General features: G+C 41.4%; 1 protein-coding gene and 1 long non-coding RNA gene across 5 annotated transcripts; one reads left to right on the top strand and one right to left on the bottom strand.

The window, feature by feature from the left end:
- Positions 1 to 813: 813 nt before the first annotated feature.
- ppp4ca (protein phosphatase 4, catalytic subunit a) lies at positions 814 to 13469 on the bottom strand. 4 transcript variants are annotated; one of them, XM_062453130.1, is made up of 9 exons: positions 13316 to 13469; positions 12380 to 12632; positions 12193 to 12244; positions 12039 to 12089; positions 5456 to 5557; positions 5001 to 5174; positions 3644 to 3770; positions 1345 to 1534; positions 814 to 1221 (listed from the first exon to the last, which is right to left on the bottom strand). In XM_062453130.1, the coding sequence occupies exons 2-9, from the start codon at positions 12487 to 12489 to the stop codon at positions 1092 to 1094; spliced, it is 936 nt and encodes a 311-aa protein (XP_062309114.1). In that variant the 5' UTR covers positions 12490 to 12632; positions 13316 to 13469; the 3' UTR covers positions 814 to 1091. The 4 variants fall into 4 exon arrangements, with proteins under 4 accessions (XP_062309114.1, XP_062309123.1, XP_062309129.1 ...); XM_062453139.1 differs by having other exon boundaries at positions 13313 to 13429; XM_062453145.1 differs by lacking the exon at positions 12039 to 12089.
- A 542-nt stretch (positions 13470 to 14011) lies between these two features.
- Positions 14012 to 17105, top strand: LOC134038016 (uncharacterized). Its single transcript, XR_009932630.1, has 5 exons — positions 14012 to 14182; positions 14635 to 14759; positions 14845 to 15008; positions 15338 to 15504; positions 15776 to 17105. It is a non-coding gene; the product is annotated as an uncharacterized LOC134038016 (long non-coding RNA).
- The last annotated feature ends 559 nt before the right edge of the window (positions 17106 to 17664 follow it).

Here is a 17664-nt window from a genome sequence, read left to right as displayed (position 1 = left end):
ACTTTTTTTCTTGTTGAAATAAAACTAAACATGCAAATGACTGAATACATGTTAAGCATTAACTGTCTTGGTTTAGTGCATTTTTATGTCTGGCCTATAAATTCTACCTCCACGTGCCTTTCAGTAAAAATCAGCAATTTGCATGACTTACAAAACTCTCTCAATCAACGGACATGCTCAAGACATATTGATACAAAAAGATTTTATTACAATATCAAACTTTGACCAAATCCTAAAGAGCAGACTGGAGTCATTGACAAGGTGGATGAGAGAAACATTTAACCATTTACATCTGCTTGTCCTTTAAGTAGACATGAAGGTGCCAAGCTGCATTAAATACAAATGCTTGGAGACAATATGACTAAAATAATGACAGTGAGGACTGACAGCAACAATTATACAAAATCAAAGATAAAAGAAGCATTGGAAGAATACAATAAAAAGGTTATGCATAATAGAAGTTCCAGCCAAGAAATATCCAACATCTGAATATAAAACACTATTTTTCATGGAATCCCTCATCTATTGGATTAAAAAAAAAATACTACAAGGTAAGGTAGCTGTTAAGTGTCTGACTAATCTACAAGGGGAGGGAGAAAGGTGAATGGATGCTGAGGGGTACAGAAAAAAACAGCTGAGCAATGGTCATTTCAGAGAGCTGGAGAGAAATTCCAACAGGATTGGGCCAAGTTTCAAGATGAGCAATGCACCCCTCAACACTTGACTCACTCTGATAAGTACTGGATAGTCATTATTATGGTGATCACTAAATAGTCCATTTAATTTGCACGGTATAGTTTACAGGCACAGATCAAATATTTTAATTTCACTAAAGATTATTGGAGCTCATCTGACACAATTGAACCATGGAAATAGTCCTACGGTCCAAACTATGCCCACCTGGCATTCTGGACAGGCTCAAATTAGTGTTCAATGTCTTCAAAAGGATTTAAAATGATTTCAACTCAGGTATGATAGCTTCAAATGACTATCAAGAGGCAAGTTCAGGAGAGGGCTGGTTAGAGGTGGAACCAACACACAGGCATCATAAAAAAATAAAAATAAGGGCTAGAACGCAGTCCTATGAGAGCTCACAAGAAGTAGTCAGCCACTGGTTTTTTGGAAGGGATGCCTCTGGTCTCCTGTGGAGCTGCCTCGAATATAATGAACTCCCTCTGCAGGTGCTCATCCAGCTCCAAAATGGCCGCCACATTGCCACATCTGTGTGAGAAAGACGGTTACAATTGTATGTCAAGTTGCTTAAAATGACAGGCTGACAAACACTGAAGAACAGTACATGATTTTGGTTCACAACTTTTCAAAATGTTTCTTTCTCACACACACCTATAGCAGTAGTTGGGTGCAGACCACACAGTGAGCACTGTCTCGTTGAAGTGCCACTTGTAGCCCTCCATGACCAGCTGGTGGGCCCGGCAAATCATGTGAATATCGTTGGCTGCGTTGAACTGGGCCACCACGTCACTACCAAACAAGTAGCCTGCCCCTCTTGGACTAACCCCCCATCCTGTGGTGTCTGAGAATAATAGTGGAAGAGAGAAACGGTAAGACCAAGACAAAGAGATTAATATATATATATATATATACACAGTTAGGTCCATAAATATTTGGACATTGACACAATTTATCATTTTGGCTCTGTATACCACCACAATGGATTTGAAATGAAACAATCAAGATCTGCTTTAAGTGCAGACTTTCAGCTTTAATTTCAGGGTATTTACATCCAAATCAGGTGAAAGGTGTAGGAATTACAACACATTTTATATGTGCCCCCCCCCCTTTTTAAGGGACCAAAAATAATTGGACAAACTAACATAATCATAAATCTAATTGTCACTTTTAATACTTGGTTGCAAATCCTTTGCAGTCAATGACAGCCTGAAGTCTGGAACCCATAGACATCAAAATACGCTGGGTTTCGTCCCTGGTGATGCTCTGCCAGGCCTTTACTGCAACCGTCTTCAGTTCCTGCTTGTTCTTGGGGCATTTTCCCTTCAGTTTTGTCTTTAGCAAGTGAAATGCATGCTCAATTGGATTTAGGTCAGGTGATTGACTTGGCCATTGCAGAACATTCCACTTCTTTGCCTTAAAAAACTCTTTGGTTGCTTTCGCAGTATGCTTCGGGTCATTGTCCATCTGCACTGTGAAGCGCCGTCCTATGAGTTCTGAAGCATTTGGCTGAATCTGAGCAGATAATATTGCCAGAAACACTTCAGAATTCATCCTACTGCTTTTGTCAGCAGTCACATCATCGATAAATACAAGGGAACCAGTTCCATTGGCAGCCATACATGCCCACGCCATAACACTACCTCCACCATGCTTCACTGATGAGGTGGTATGCTTTGGATCATGAGCTGTTCCTTCCCTTCTCCATACTCTTCTCTTCCCATCATTCTGGTACACGTTGATCTTGGTCTCATCTGTCCATAGGATGTTGTTCCAGAACTGTACAGGGTCTTTTAGATGTTTTTTGGCAAACTCTAATCTGGTCTTCCTGTTTGAGACTCACCAATGGTTTACATCTTGTGGTGAACCCTCTGTATTTACTCTGGTGAAGTCTTCTCTTAATTTTTGACTTTGACACAGATACGCCTACCTCCTGGAGAGTGTTCTTGATCTGGCCAACTGTTGTGAAGGGGTTTTTCTTCACCAGGGAAAGAATTCTTCTGCCATCCACCACAGTTGTTTTCCGTAGTCTTACGGGTCTTTTGGTGTTGCTGAGCTCACCAGTGCGTTCTTTCTTTTTAAGAATGTACCAAACAGTTGATTAGGCCACACCTAATGTTTTTGCTATCTCTCTGATAGGTTAGTTTTGATTTTTCAGCCTAACGATGGCTTGCTTCACTGATGGTGACAGCTCTTTGGACTTCATATTGAGAGTTGACAGCAACAGATTCCAAACACAAATACCATACTTGAAATGAACTCTAGACCTTTTATCTGCTCCTTGTCAATGAAATAACAAACTCCCATGAGGGAATAACATACACCTGGCCATGGAACAGCTGAGCAGCCAATTGGTAAATGGTAAATGGACTGCATTTATATAGCGCTTTTCTACCTTAGCGGTACTCAAAGCGCTTTACAATGTTTGCCTCTCATTCACCCATTCATACTCTCAATCACACATACCGACGGCAGCGAGCTACCATGCAAGGCGCCGGCCTGCCCATCGGGAGCAACTTGGGGTTCAGAGTCTTGCTCAAGGATACTTCGGCACATGGCCTGGGAGGAGTCGGGGATCGAACCGCCAATTAACAGACAACCCTCTCTACCCCCTGAGCCACAGCCGCCCCCAATTGTCCAATTACTTTTGGTCCCTTAAAAAGGGGGGGGCCACATTTAAAATGTATTGTAATTCCTACACCGTTCACCTGATTTGGATGTAAATACCATGAAATTAAAGCTGAAAGTCTGCACTTAAAGCACATCTTGATTGTTTCATTTCAAATCCATTGTGGTGGTATACAGAGCCAAAATGATGAAAAAAAAAAAAAAAAATATATATATATATATATATATATATATATATATATTAATGTCAACAACAAAAAACACCAACACAGTGTTATATTGTCAAACAACCAAACTATGGGGGCCCACTGTGCAGGTTTTATACCTTCAGGGTCTGACCACAGCAGGTCACACATGGGTCCATCGTGGGGCACTTCCTGTTTCCTGTCAATAGTTCGGATCTGGTCCAGGGTCTGGATGGAGGGAGACAGGCCACCATGCACGCAAAAAATCTAGTGGATAGAAAAAAGGATGTTAGAAAGGATACTGCAGAAAATGCTGCAGAACCGCAATCTGTACAAAAGGAAAAGCCCATTTTCAATGAAACTGTAGAAAGAAATGCAATAAAATAAAGCATTCAATGAAAAATGGCCTCAGATGGATCTTGCTTTGTGCATGGGGGCATTATCAAGCCAGTTAACAATAGTGGCTGTTTTTTTCTTTTTTTTCTTGAGCCCTTAGTTCCACCTGTGGAAATATTCATGCAAAGCATAAAAAAAGTAATTCTAGACAATTCTGTGCATCAATATTTTTGCCAACAAATTGGAGAAGGGCCTTTCTTGTTTCCACTTCGTAATGCCCCCATTCAAACCTCAACATCATTAAATAAAACCTCTTCAGTACAAAGAGAGGTCCATACAGAAATGTGTTGTTGAGTTGTGTCAAAACCGTAGATGGCCTGCACAGAACACTGACCTTAACACCATCAAACGAATTTGGGAAGCCTTCGCAAAACAAAATTGAGCCAGTTATAGAAACAAAGTGGGAACCAACTCCATATGAATGTCCATGATTTTGGAATGAGAGGTTCAACAAAAATAGGTGCCTGTATACGCGATGTACACATACCCCTATATGGCCAATAGTATCAGGGAATTATAGAAAGACAAACAATTTAATAGTGCAATTTTTAGGGCAAAGCCTTAATCCATCTATATTTAAATTGATCATTTAAACCAGAGAAATAAACATAACTAAAAGTTTGACAATTTGCCAATATTTCCAAAAGCCACCTAGGTTTAGGATTTATTTTCTTTTTTAAATGTATTACAATTTATGTAAAAGTGGATCTAGGACAGCTGTTTGATGACCAGAGAACTGCATGATAAGCTATAAACATCTAGTATTAAGATAGTATTCTCACTAGCTAAAAATGCAGGCTCTAGTTGGTATTTTCTTTTCTGACACATTAGTTGGCCATTATGGATAAGAGCCATAGCCAGAAGATTTGGTTGGATAACAGAAATCCAATTCAGAAAATTGAGGGTATTGTTTTAATTGTCAAGAGTGTATAAAAAGCAAAATAAGCAGAAGAGGTAACATTTAAATGAGCTGGACTAAGACTCCACAGACTGGTTCCTTTATATGAAGCGCTTCAAATAGATTAACAGAAAATGTGGGTGTGTGGTGTAGTCTATAGCCACAATATCAGAAAGGGAGACAAACTTGACAGAGGGCCGTACCTTGCCATCAATAATAGCGGAGAGAGACAGGTAGTCAAATATTTCGGTGCAGTATCGCCACACGGTGACTGAGCCATACTTGCGAAGGCACTCATCATAAAAGCCATAGACCTGGGTGATCTGCCGCGACTCATGGTTCCCCCGGATTAGGGTGATTCTGTCTGGATACCGTACCTAGAGGAGGGGAGAAAATAGTGATAGGGCAGGGAAGTGAAAACATACCTTTAGAAACTAGTTTATGGTTGGAGCTTAATCAGTTGAAGCATTAGCAGGCTGACAACTTTAATCCAATGAGTATTGTTCAAAGAGTGAAATATAAGCTTTTTATAAATGTTATCATCGTCTTGGTAGGCTATTCCAATTTTGTATGATAAGAGTGATATTGTACAAAATAGTAGTTCCAGGAAGTTGCCTGTCTTTAAATAAAGTTGCCAATTTTATATTAAATTTTGTACCTTAAGGGCTAGAAGCAAGAGGAATGTCTCCACACTGTAGAAACCTCTGTCAACAAAGTCTCCCATGAATAGGTAGTTTGTCTCTGGAACATCACCTCCGACCTGCAGATTTTTACAACATGAATCAACAAAACAGCAGAATTTAGCATTATAGCCTACATAAACTGCAGTGCGGTGTATAATTGAAATGTGATCTAGCTGATTGTAACAAAGCTAACGGTAATGTTAACAACTTTTAAACAAAACAATACGTAACATGGAGAGATGCTGGTTGACACATACAAATACACTCACCGGCCACTTTATTAGGTACGTCTGTTCAATTGCTTGTTAACACAAATAGCTAATCAGCCAATCACATGACAGCAACTCAATGCATTTTGGCATGTAAACGTGGTCAAGACAACTTTCTGAAGTTCAAACCGGGCATCAGAATGGGGGAGAAAGGGGATTTAAGTTACTTTGAATGTGGGGCATGGTTGTTGGTGCCAGACGGGCTGGTCTGAGTATTTCAGAAACAGCTGATCAACTGGGATTTTCACACACAACCATCTCTAGGGTTTACAGAGATGGTCCGAAAAAGAGAAAATATCCAGTGAGCGGCAGGTGTGTGGACGAAAATGCCTTGTTGATGTCAGAGGTCAGACGAGCATGGGCAGACTGGTTCGAGATAATAGAAAGGCAACAGTAACTCAAATAACCACTCGTTACAACCAAGGTAGGCAGAAGGCCATCTCTGAACACACAACACATCAAACCTTGAATCAGATGGGCTACAGCATAGGGGTGGAACAATACATGTATTCGTAGCGAACCGTACGGGCGTCACGGTTCGGTGCATGAAATTACACGGAGAATACATGGTATAAAAATAAATAAAACTTGCGTGCAAATTAATGTAATGCGGAACGACTGTTAGATACTCGTGTTCTTTCTTCTTTCTATCTAATCTGTAGCTCTGAAGCTCTGATTGGCGCCGCCGTGAGTCAGAGATAGGCTAGCTAGCAGCACTAAGGACGAGTATGGCGAGTGGTGGCGACCCACGAGAGATGGAGGACCCGCCGGCCGTTTTAAGATTGCAAGTTTGGGAAAACTTTGGTTTCCCATTCAGTTACAGTAGTACAGGCGAGAGAGTGGTGGATAAGACAAGCACTGTGTGTCGGCGTTGTTCAGCAGTTGTGGGCAGTGACGTGCAGTCTGGGTAGGCAAGGTAGGCACTGCCTACCCTGCCAAAATTCAAATGTTAACATTTTTATTAAATCATTTTATTTAATAAACTTGTATTTGTATTTTTACTGTTTATTCTTGTGATTTATACAGTCAGGAAAATAAGTATTTGAACACCCTGCTATTTTGCAAGTTCTTCCACTTAGAAATCATGGAGGGGTCTGAAATTGTCATCGTAGGTGCATGTCCACTGTGAGAGACATAATCTAAAAAAAAAATCCAGAAATCACAATGTATGATTTTTTAACTATTTATTTGTATGATACAGCTGCAAATAAGTATTTGAACACCTGTCTATCAGCTAGAATTCTGACCCTCAAAGACCTGTTAGTCTGCCTTTAAAATGTCCACCTCCACTACATTTATTATCCTAAATTAGATGCACCTGTTTGAGGTCTTTAGCTGCAGAAAGCCACCTGTCCACCCCATACAATCAGTAAGAATCCAACTACTAACATGGCCAAGACCAAAGAGCTGTCCAAAGACACTAGAGACAAAATTGTACACCTCCACAAGGCTGGAAAGGGCTACGGGGAAATTGCCAAGCAGCTTGGTGAGAAAAGGTCCACTGTTGGAGCAATCATTAGAAAATGGAAGAAGCTAAACATGACTGTCAATCTCCCTCGGACTGGGGCTCCATGCAAGATCTCACCTCGTGGGGTTTCAATGATCCTAAGGAAGGTGAGAAATCAGCCCAGAACTACACGGGAGGAGCTGGTCAATGACCTGAAAAGAGCTGGGACCACAGTTTCCAAGGTTACTGTTGGTAATACACTGAGACGTCATGGTTTGAAATCATGCATGGCACGGAAGGTTCCCCTGCTTAAACCAGCACATGTCCAGGCACGTCTTAAGTTTGCCAATGACCATTTGGATGATCCAGAGGAGTCATGGGAGAAAGTCATGTGGTCAGATGAGACCAAAATAGAACTTTGGGGTCATAATTCCACTAAACGTGTTTGGAGGAAGAAGAATGATGAGTACCATCCCAAGAACACCATCCCTACTGTGAAGCATGGGGGTGGTAGCATCATGCTTTGGGGGTGTTTTTCTGCACATGGGACAGGGCAACTGCACTGTATTAAGGAGAGGATGACCGGGGCCATGTATTGCAAGATATTGGGGAACAACCTCCTTCCCTCAGTTAGAGCATTAAAGATGGGTCGAGGCTGGGTCTTCCAACATGACAATGACACGAAGCACACAGCCAGGATAACCAAGGAGTGGCTCCGTAAGAAGCATATCAAGGTTCTGGCGTGGCCTAGCCAGTCTCCAGACCTAAACCCAATAGAGAATCTTTGGAGGGAGCTCAAACTCTGTGTTTCTCAGCGACAGGCCGGAAACCTGACTGATCTAGAGAAGATCTGTGTGGAGGAGTGGGCCAAAATCCCTCCTGCAGTGTGTGCAAACCTGGTAAAAAACTACAGGAAACGTTTGACCTCTGTAATTGCAAACAAAGGCTACTGTACCAAATATTAACATTGACTTTCTCAGGTGTTCAAATACTTATTTGCAGCTGTATCATACAAATAAATAGTTAAAAAAAATCATACATTGTGATTTCTGGATTATTTTTTTTTAGATTGTCTCTCACAGTGGACATGCACCTACGATGACAATTTCAGACCCCTCAATGATTTCTAAGTGGGAGAACTTGCAAAATAGCAGGGTGTTCAAATACTTATTTTCCTCACTGTATATGCAATATGTGTGTTATTGCAATTGTTTAGACGTTACGATGACGAATGTAGCAGTTACGCATAATCAAATAAAAAATTGTTTTTAATAAGCAGTGCTTTTACTGTCCGTTCACTGCGGACGACAAGCGAAAAACTCACTTGTGCACTTCGATCCTGTATTCTTCAACATGTACAGTACCAGTCAAAAGTTTGTACAAATTTTCCCGTGCCTCTTACTGACATCACCGCACATCACTGGTTGTAGGGTATGTGACTGGAAATACATCTAACATGCTAAGCATATAACGCATCTGGCGTGTGCTAAATGACTAAAAATATCCGACGCCATCACCCAGGTGTGCCAATCACTGGAACGAGACAAAACATTTTTTTTTAACTTCTCCCTACAGTGCTTAACCAGCCATTAGATACACATACAAATAGGGCCAAATAAATTACTGACGCAATCGGAATTTACATGTCATCTTCAATGCGCCGTATTCACTCGTAGAGGAACCTGGTTTGTTTTGCTTTTCCCTCCGTTGTACCGAACTCGTACAAAACCGTGATGTCTGAACCGCGGTATGAACCGAACAGTGACTTCTGTGTACCGTTCCACCCCTACTACAGCAGCAGAAGGGTGCCACTCCTGTCAGCTAAGAACAGGAAACTGAGGCTACAATTCGCACAGGCTCTCCAAAATTGGACAATAGAAGATTGGAAAAACGTTGCCTTTTCTGATGAGTCTCGATTTCAGCTGCAACATTCAGATGGTAGGGTCAGAATTTGGCATAAACAACATGAAAGCATGGATCCATCCTGCCATGTATCAACAGTTCAGGCTGGTGGTGGTGTAATGGTGTGGGGGATATTTTTTTGGCACACTTTGGGCCCCTTAGTACTTATTGAGCATTGTTTAAACGCAACAGCCTACCTGAGTATTGTTGCTGACCATGTCCATCCCTTTATGACCACAGTATACCCATCTTCTGATGGCTACTTCCAGCAGAATAATGGACCATGTCACAACGCTCAAATCATCTCAAACTGGTTTCTTGAACATGACAATGAGTTCACTTGTCAATCCAATAGAGCACCTTTGGGATGTGGTGGAAGGGGAGATTTGCATCATGGATGTGCAGCCGAAATCAAATCTGCAGCAACTACGTGATGCTATCATGTCAATATGGGCTACCCATCACGGCCCGCATCCGATTCAAGACCCTGGTACTGACCTTCCGAGTGGTGAACGGGACTGCACCTGACTACATACAGTCTCTCGTCCAACCTTACACCCCCACCCGCCACCTACGGTCTTCTTCTGACAACCGTCTGGTGGTCTCACCTCTCAATTGTAATATTTGTATTTTTATATTGTAAATTACGGCAACTTAGATTTTATTTTATTGTATATTTTATTTAATTCTAATTCCACTTAGTACTGCTAGTTTATGTACCCTTAGTATAGATAGTCCACATATTTAAATTTTAGGTCCCTATATGTTTATTGTATGCACCTTCCTGCCAAAGCAAATTCCTTGTCTGTGCAAACGTTCATGGCGAATACATCCCATTCTGATTCTGAAGAGAGCCCGCTCCCAACCCAAGCTCTTCTCCTGTCTGGCCCAATGGTGGAATCATCTCCCCACCTCCATCATTTACATTTAGTCATTTAGCAGACGCTCTTATCCAGAGTGACTTACAGTAAGTACAGGGACATTGTCCCCGAGGCAAGTAGGGTGAAGTGCTTTGCCCAAGGACACAACGTCATTTTGCGTGGCAGGGAATCGAACCAACAACCTTCTGATTAATAGCCCGACTCCCTAACCGCTCAGCCATCTGACCCCCATCAGAGCTACTGACTGTCTCTCCACCTTCAAGAAAAGGCTAAATATGTGTAGTGAGGTCCGCAAGACCAAACGGAGTCAACATCTTGCCACACCTGAAGAGTGATTCAATCACATCAGACAAACCTAATCAGCCCTTGTGACACCCTCAGTATGCTGATTACCCACCAAACGCCGATGAAAAGGAACCATAGAATTGGGGGGGGACCTCCCCAATCTACCTAATCAGCCCTCCTGCTAGCTTGCAAGCTTCAAAGGGCCTGATTTAGACAACACGTCTCCAGCGACCATTTGCTATCCGTTTCGGCGGCGATTTGAACAAAGAACATACCTTGATCAGAACTTTTGAGGAAAGTTCTTGAGACTTCACCTTTACCACAAGAGTACAAGGTGGAGAATTATGAGAGGGATATTTGTGCCATGTTTGTTACTTTGTTTTAATGTTGTGTTCACTGAAATCTTGATTCTAGTAACAACTCCTTCCTGAAAGATAACTACGTCATTCTTGGTATCTACACAAAGCTATCATAATAAAACAATCATTCAACTATATTTTGTAACTGTACCAAGATGTCCAGAACAATATTTGAACAATCGAATGAACCAGCCAGAAATCAGATCACACCTTTGGTAGGTGTGAAGGAAGGAGGGGGGAGTTGAGAACCCAGCTTCCCCCAATCCACATCTGACCCCAGACGGGTCCTCCCTCGAACTGTATAAAGCCCTAAGATGACCATCAATCTCTGACTCCAGCGAAACCGACCATGGCATGAACGCCATCAGGATTGGCGTTCCAAGGACGTCGCCAAGCTTATCCTGAGATTCAACTTTATAGTGATCGCGACACTATCTGGACGTTTCAACAGAAGAACCAAAAACGCAATTCTGATTGCGACTTCACTGAGATCCCGCAGACTCAGTCACATGACCCTGCGCAGCTGCGCTTTGACTTCAGAGTCTTCAAATGGACCTTTGGCGCAAACCGCCCTCAATCTCATTGATCAACCCCTGATCAAACGTAACTATGGCTAACGCTCTTTCCTCCTCGACATGGCATTGGCGTGAGCTCTGTTTATGATTTGTAAGGATGTAATCATTGACTGCACAATTTCTGTCTTTCTTTAAGTTAGACCATTTCATTCTGTTCATTGAAACCAATCTCTCATATCAAACCCATAATCTAACTTGTTCATAAGATCTGTTTACCTTACTTGAATACATTCATTGTAAAGATATTTTGACGTGCGTGTTCACTGATGTTACGATTGGCTCTATACTTAGAACGAATTCATTCCTAAAGATGAGACTGATTATTACATATTAAACATAGGATTCCCTAATGTCCTAAACCAATATTAGGGTGGTGCCCCGAGACTTTGATACATTAAGTATTTATATCTTTAAACGAGCAAACCCTGTTACATATGCACTTGTTCCGGGACTACAAAGGTACTTAAGAAATATTTGTTGTATCAGATGTTAGTTTATTTCCTCCAGGAACACAATGGTCTCTCGTTGTTTACGATCATTGATCTATGCACTTTTTGTAAAGCTCTTTCTTGTAAGTCGCTTTGGATAAAAGTGTCTGCTAAATGAATAAATGTAAATGCAATATGGACCAAAATCTCTGAGGAATGTTTCCAACACCTTGTTGAAAGTATGCCACGAAGAGTTAAGGCAGTTCAGAAGGCAAAAGGGGGTCCAACCCGGTACTAGCGAGGTGTACCTAATAAAGTGGCCAGTGAGTGCATGTTGTTGCATACTCTGAGCTAAAATTTCAGTAGAACACAGAACATGTTCATGGGTTCAGAAAGAGGCGCTTAGACTTACTCTGAACAACTCTTTCAGATCATAAAACTGTCCGTGAATATCGCCGCACACCTGAGAAGTTTGCAAGTAGAAAGAATTTGGGGTGCATAAAATGTTTCTAAGTTATATTGTTTTTTAGGCATGATCCAAGTCAATAAATTCTGGAAATACTCACCGTGACGGGAGAGTCTACCCTCTGAACGTTACTCTCCTCAACCAGAATCTCCCTGTAAAACACACAGAAACTGGACTGATTACCAATTAACTGTCTCTACAATCAAAAGTAAAGTAACCAGCCATTCACTTTGTGCTATAGTTGACGTTACAGCTAACCATCTTCTTACATAAATATATAACAGTACCTGGCTTTGGCGCAAAGTGCTTTGACTTCATTTTCCTTGATGAGCTCACAGCGTCGTAGCTGCTCTATCTGTCGGTCCAGATCACTAATGTCTCCCATAGTCACACACATGGAGAGAGTGGGTCTCAAACACTCACTCCTCCTCACTCTCTCTGGGGTATAGTAGAAGCGTGTATTCTTCCCAGTTACACAGAACCAGGCCGAAAACAGGAATAAGAACTCAACGTTTTCGGAGAAAATGTGAAGACAACGATCTGTGTGATGGAAACAAACGTCGAGTAAGTGGTTCGGTGGCCAGTATTTGCCAGTTATGAAGCTAGACTACTAAGCTATAGCTACAGTTGAAAATCGAGAAGCATACTATCCCAACATCCGCTAACTTGCTTTGCCAGTAAACATTGAGAGATTTACTTTCATCTGAACAGAAACTATTTGGAGAGTGATCTACCTACAATTATCAAACAAGCAAACGTAAATAGCCTTACTGGCTACAGTACCTAGGTAGGCCAGTGTTAGGTGATATCTTGCCAGCTATTTGGCTAGCTAACACTACTACTGTAGCTCTAAGCCAACCTCGTCTGGATAGGTTCCGCGGTATTTTTAACGATCAAATCGAAAATGAAATAGGTAGCTACACTAACTATTACCATCTTAATTAGCGGTATGTAACTCACCGCCACCGGGCTGCGTAATACAGCTCGCCAACTAAGCTGTACCACAGCGAAACTCCGAAGACAAACAGACCGGTTGGATATAGCTCGGAGTTAGCTTGCTTGCTAATGAGCTAAACGGTTCTCGCTAGCTAGCTCTAGCTATATCGACGTAACTTTGCTTGCAACTAGTACTATCAGCTAGCTCCACATAAGGAGCTGCTAGCTCTGTTTCGTGTTGCCCCTGATTTGTCAAATAACGTCGGAAATTGAATAAATACTACTACCGTGGGGAAGAAGTTGGTCTTTGATATAGACGCCGAATCCCAACTCTGCAGTTCTTATTTTCTACCGATTGTATATTTTATATTTCCTTTTCACCGATTTGCTGCTTTGCCCGAAGTCAAGTCCGACGTAGGTACAACTTCCGGTATGGGCAGGGATGTAGTGGGGGTAAACGCACGTAAACGCCGTTTACGCACCTCCCGAAATTCGGAAATAGCGTTTATCCACCTCTAAATAGCGTTTATGCGCGTTTACGCACATCTAGCGCCTCTATTCTGCCGTTGGAATAATCCGAAATAAATTTGGTGTAATTTCAAAACACCAAAGACTAAATTTCATATTGTTTAATATATTATGGAACGCCAACTGTGCCAAAACGTCTGAATTCTCGTTCGTGTACAGACGGCCGTTTTTGACGTCTGTACACGTTTGGACGTCTGTACACGGCCGTTTTTGACGTCTATACACGTTTGGACCATCTATGCTTCCATGCTATTGGTTGGGACCAACATAGCCACCCCCCATTTTGACCTAGTGTCTGCGCTCGGCTGTACGTAGTTCTACTGTGATCATGTGGGCTCTTATGTAGCTATCATTTAGTATTTGGGACAGTCCATTTGTGTGGGGAAGAAAAATTGTGCGGTTTATCCTGTATCACACTTCAGTCCAGTAGGTGGCGATGATGCACCTATACCTTGTTTGCTAACCTCCATTAAAATAACCAAAGAAGAAGACGAACACTGTGTGTGATTTCGAATTCTGGTGGAGGCAAATAGCATAAAATGAGACCACACTTTCGTAACTTTTGAAGCATGTACCCGACATTTGTCCTTAGATGACCAGGATTCTATACAGACTGTTCTAACCAGGTAAGCTTTCAATTAGCAACGTTAAGCCAATATACTTGTTTTGAATAGTTGTTTGGCTAGTCCTGTCCTCCTGGGTTCCTGACTTCTCACCAACACACTTAGTGCTAACTAACTCTTAAATAATGAGCAACTTCAAATTTACGCCGCTAAACTAGACCTTATAAGACTTTGAATATTGCTTTACTGAATGCGGTTATGTTACTGAAGCCAGCAATCTTAAACAGTTGTTTAACAAGCTTTGTTGTAGTTGGCCTACCACTCGTCATCACACTTGTAGTGCTAACTCTTTAATAATGAGCAAGCTCAAATTAACGCCGTTAAACTAGACCTTATAAGGCTTCGAGTATTGCGTTACTGAATGCGGTTATGTTACTGAAGCCAGCATCTCAAAGAGTTGTTTAACAAGCTTTGTTGTAGTTAGCCTACCACTAATATATTTTGTCATGCTAAAGGTTGGAGATCATGGCGACGAGCGTTCGCTGGAGCAGAGGGCGACTGCTTCAAACTGAAGTGGTTGATGAAATGCTTTTGCTCAGCGAGTTAATTCGGGAAGCCAACGATCAGCAACAACAACGTGGTAATGTACTCGTCATATTTAAACATGATCTGAAGAAGCAAGATTCAAAACACGATGCCTCTAACATTTTTCTCTTGAACTGCAGTTGCTCCTGGTTTCACCGTACCTCGAATGGGAGGACAGACTGGAGGAAGGCCGGTTTACCAAATCGCCCAAGAGCAGTTGCAGATGTTGTTGTCCTAACTTCTCTGCTAAACAGATTGTGGAGATCTTGGGTGTCTCAAGAAGAACGGTGAACCGACGGTTAAGGTATGTGTCAATTGAAGGACTAGTTCAGGAGAGATCTAAATAATGTCACCCATTTCTCACTGAGCCATACACAATTTTGTTTTTCTTTACAAAGCACATGAAACACTGCATAATTACCCTTTCTATACATTTCATAAAGAAATTGATATACTGTGATAGCTAGAACTCTTTCATATCCCATATCTTTGGAGAAAAAAACTGTCATGCGCATGTACCACATAGCTGCCTTGTCACTGTTCCTTAAACACATTGTTTTGTTCAGAGTTACTATAAGGGATGAATGTAAAAAATGTATCTAAGTTCTAATATGTATACATTGTCTTCCATAGACAGTACATACAATTTCTCTTTTAGAGGTCGCTACACAGACCAGATGATGCACTTGATCTGAAGGTGCTGCTATTCGGAGTATGTCCCACAGGCTTCGGAGGAGAACATATCGAGTGGCAGGGTCAAATTCGCTGTGGCATCTTGATGGCAACCACAAGCTCATAAAGTAAGTGGCTTGTTTTACTGTGATTCGTTAATTTGCCCTAACTGTGTCCCTAGCAAATGACAAGCTGATTTTATGAAGTTTGAATTTAAAATAAGATTTTCAGCTTCACATAAATGCAATAGAGGTTAGGACTTTTCTTTCTGTTAAACGCCCAACATGTTGCACAGAAATGTATACAAATCATTTTAGCTGCATTCAAGCCGTTCATATTTTTGTTATTTATAAAATAAGATGTGCAAGTGAGATCTTTTATTTTCCCTTCATCTCTTAGGTGGAGGATTGTAATCCATGGAGGAATCGATGGGTTCAGCCGACTGGTGGTTTTCCTGAAGGCTTCTAACAACAATAGAAGTGACATTGTAATGGACCTGTTTTCGGAAGCAGTCGCCCAGTTTGGTGTCCCATCCAGAGTCAGATGTGACTATGGAGGGGAAAACAACGCCATTTGTCTCTTCATGGATGTCTTCCGAGGATCAACCCGAGGGAGCACTCATAATCAACGCATTGAAAGACTGTGGGGCGATGTCTGGAGAGGCGTGACAAAAAAAACGCAAGGTCCTACCTATTGTGGTCAGGTCTGTTGAGTTTATCATCGACAGGAAGTTCCCAGCCCTACAGGACACCTACCACACACGATGCCTCAGGAAAGCTGGCAGGATTCTAAGACTGCTACCACCCATCTTTCAGTCTCTACCCCGCTGCCTTCTGAACAACAGTTTCTATCCAAGGGCCAGCAGGCTTCTGAATCAACATTTACATGGACATTTCTCACTAGCCACCTTACAGTGATGCATTTCTCACTAGTCACCTTACACACTGTCACTTTCAGCTACTGGTTGCACTATCAGCAATATTACACTAACTGTACCCCACTTGTCTTAGGTTAGTATAGGTCTAAGGTTAGTATAGGTCATTATCTGTATTAGAGGTCTAATATATTGTATACTATTTTGTATATTTAGGAGGTTTATAATTTATTATCATTTTTCTTTTAGCTTATCATAGATGTAATCTAAGTACTTATTATGTTATGCCAGGTTGCTTTGCATTGTCTTGTCCCAAAAATGTCAGTGCCCAGTCTGACGTGTTCTGTGTACCTGACAATAAGACTTGAAACGGAGGTCTACCACTCCTTGTTTACATATCTATATAGAAAATGAAGGAATCATTATTGCAACAACGAAAGGCATCTTTGAGCTCTTCACTTCGTTTACCTGGCTCGTATAAAACGTGACCTGAGGACTGCCAGATACACATGTCACCATATCATTTTTGTGCAAGGCTGTCTGACACAACAGTTGCAACATCACACTGGTATCCAAGGTATATTTGGAGCAGCCAGTTCCAGTGGGTGGCTGACCAGGGGGTGGCTGCACTTGCCTTTGACTGGCTACAAAGAGTTGTGGTTCCCCTAAACCAATTTCAACCAAGTGACGAACAGTTGGAACACCTCAGGCAACACACAAATCCTTTGGGTGGAGATAGAGACAGTTTGGGAACTGATCAGGTCCTCAATGTCCGGTCTTAAATACAGTGCACACACATAATTGGGTGTGCTTTGCCTTCGGCAAGGGCGCAACCTTTGTTATCTCACATATATATTTATTGTGAGAATGCTGTTAAGCATTCTCACTATTGTTTTCCTGTTTCTCTTTATTATTGTGAGAATGCTGTTAAGCATTCTCACTATTGTTTTCCTGTTTCTCTTTATTGTGAGAATGCTGTTCAGCATTCTCACTATTGTTTTTCAACTTCTTAGTTCTTCCGCCGTTTTTTGGCCTTTAACTCGTTCTGCATACTTTAACCGATTCCTACAACTTTTGTATCAAAACGTTCAGCTCCTTCAGGAGATGATGGCTATGACTTTTGGTATTTCTCACTTTTATACTTTTTAAGACATTAAGGTTTTTGTGCAAATTATTCTCCCATTAAAAGTAATGGTAAATCCTTTCAAATCATTAAAAAGCTTCCTCCTCTTTCAAACGTAACTACTTCAGCTTACTTTCAGCTAGAGACACCATTCAACCTTTAAAATGTTCACAAGACATTCAGCTATTCCCAAATGATTCAGCTTTTTCAAATACTCAGCCAATTTTGAATTATGACAGTTTGAAATACATTAAAATGTTTGCTCCTTCTTGATTTTTATGAATGAGCAGC

Source organism: Osmerus eperlanus, chromosome 2 (assembly GCF_963692335.1).
Source record: "Osmerus eperlanus chromosome 2, fOsmEpe2.1, whole genome shotgun sequence".
Classification (NCBI taxonomy): Eukaryota; Metazoa; Chordata; class Actinopteri; order Osmeriformes; family Osmeridae; genus Osmerus; species Osmerus eperlanus.
The sequence above is the reverse complement of the archived record's forward strand: the minus strand, read 5'-3'. Positions and strand labels throughout refer to the sequence as shown.

Bases quoted from the DNA above. Each gene is read 5' to 3' on its own strand.
- ppp4ca (XM_062453130.1), bottom strand. From the start codon at position 12,489: ATGTGTGTGACTATGGGAGACATTAGTGATCTGGACCGACAGATAGAG. The intron at 12,090-12,192 runs GTGAGTATTTCC...CAAACTTCTCAG, and splicing joins GGGTAGACTCTCCCGTCACG to GTGTGCGGCGATATTCACGG. The intron at 1,535-3,643 runs GTATAAAACCTG...TATTATTCTCAG, and splicing joins GCTGTGGTCAGACCCTGAAG to ACACCACAGGATGGGGGGTT.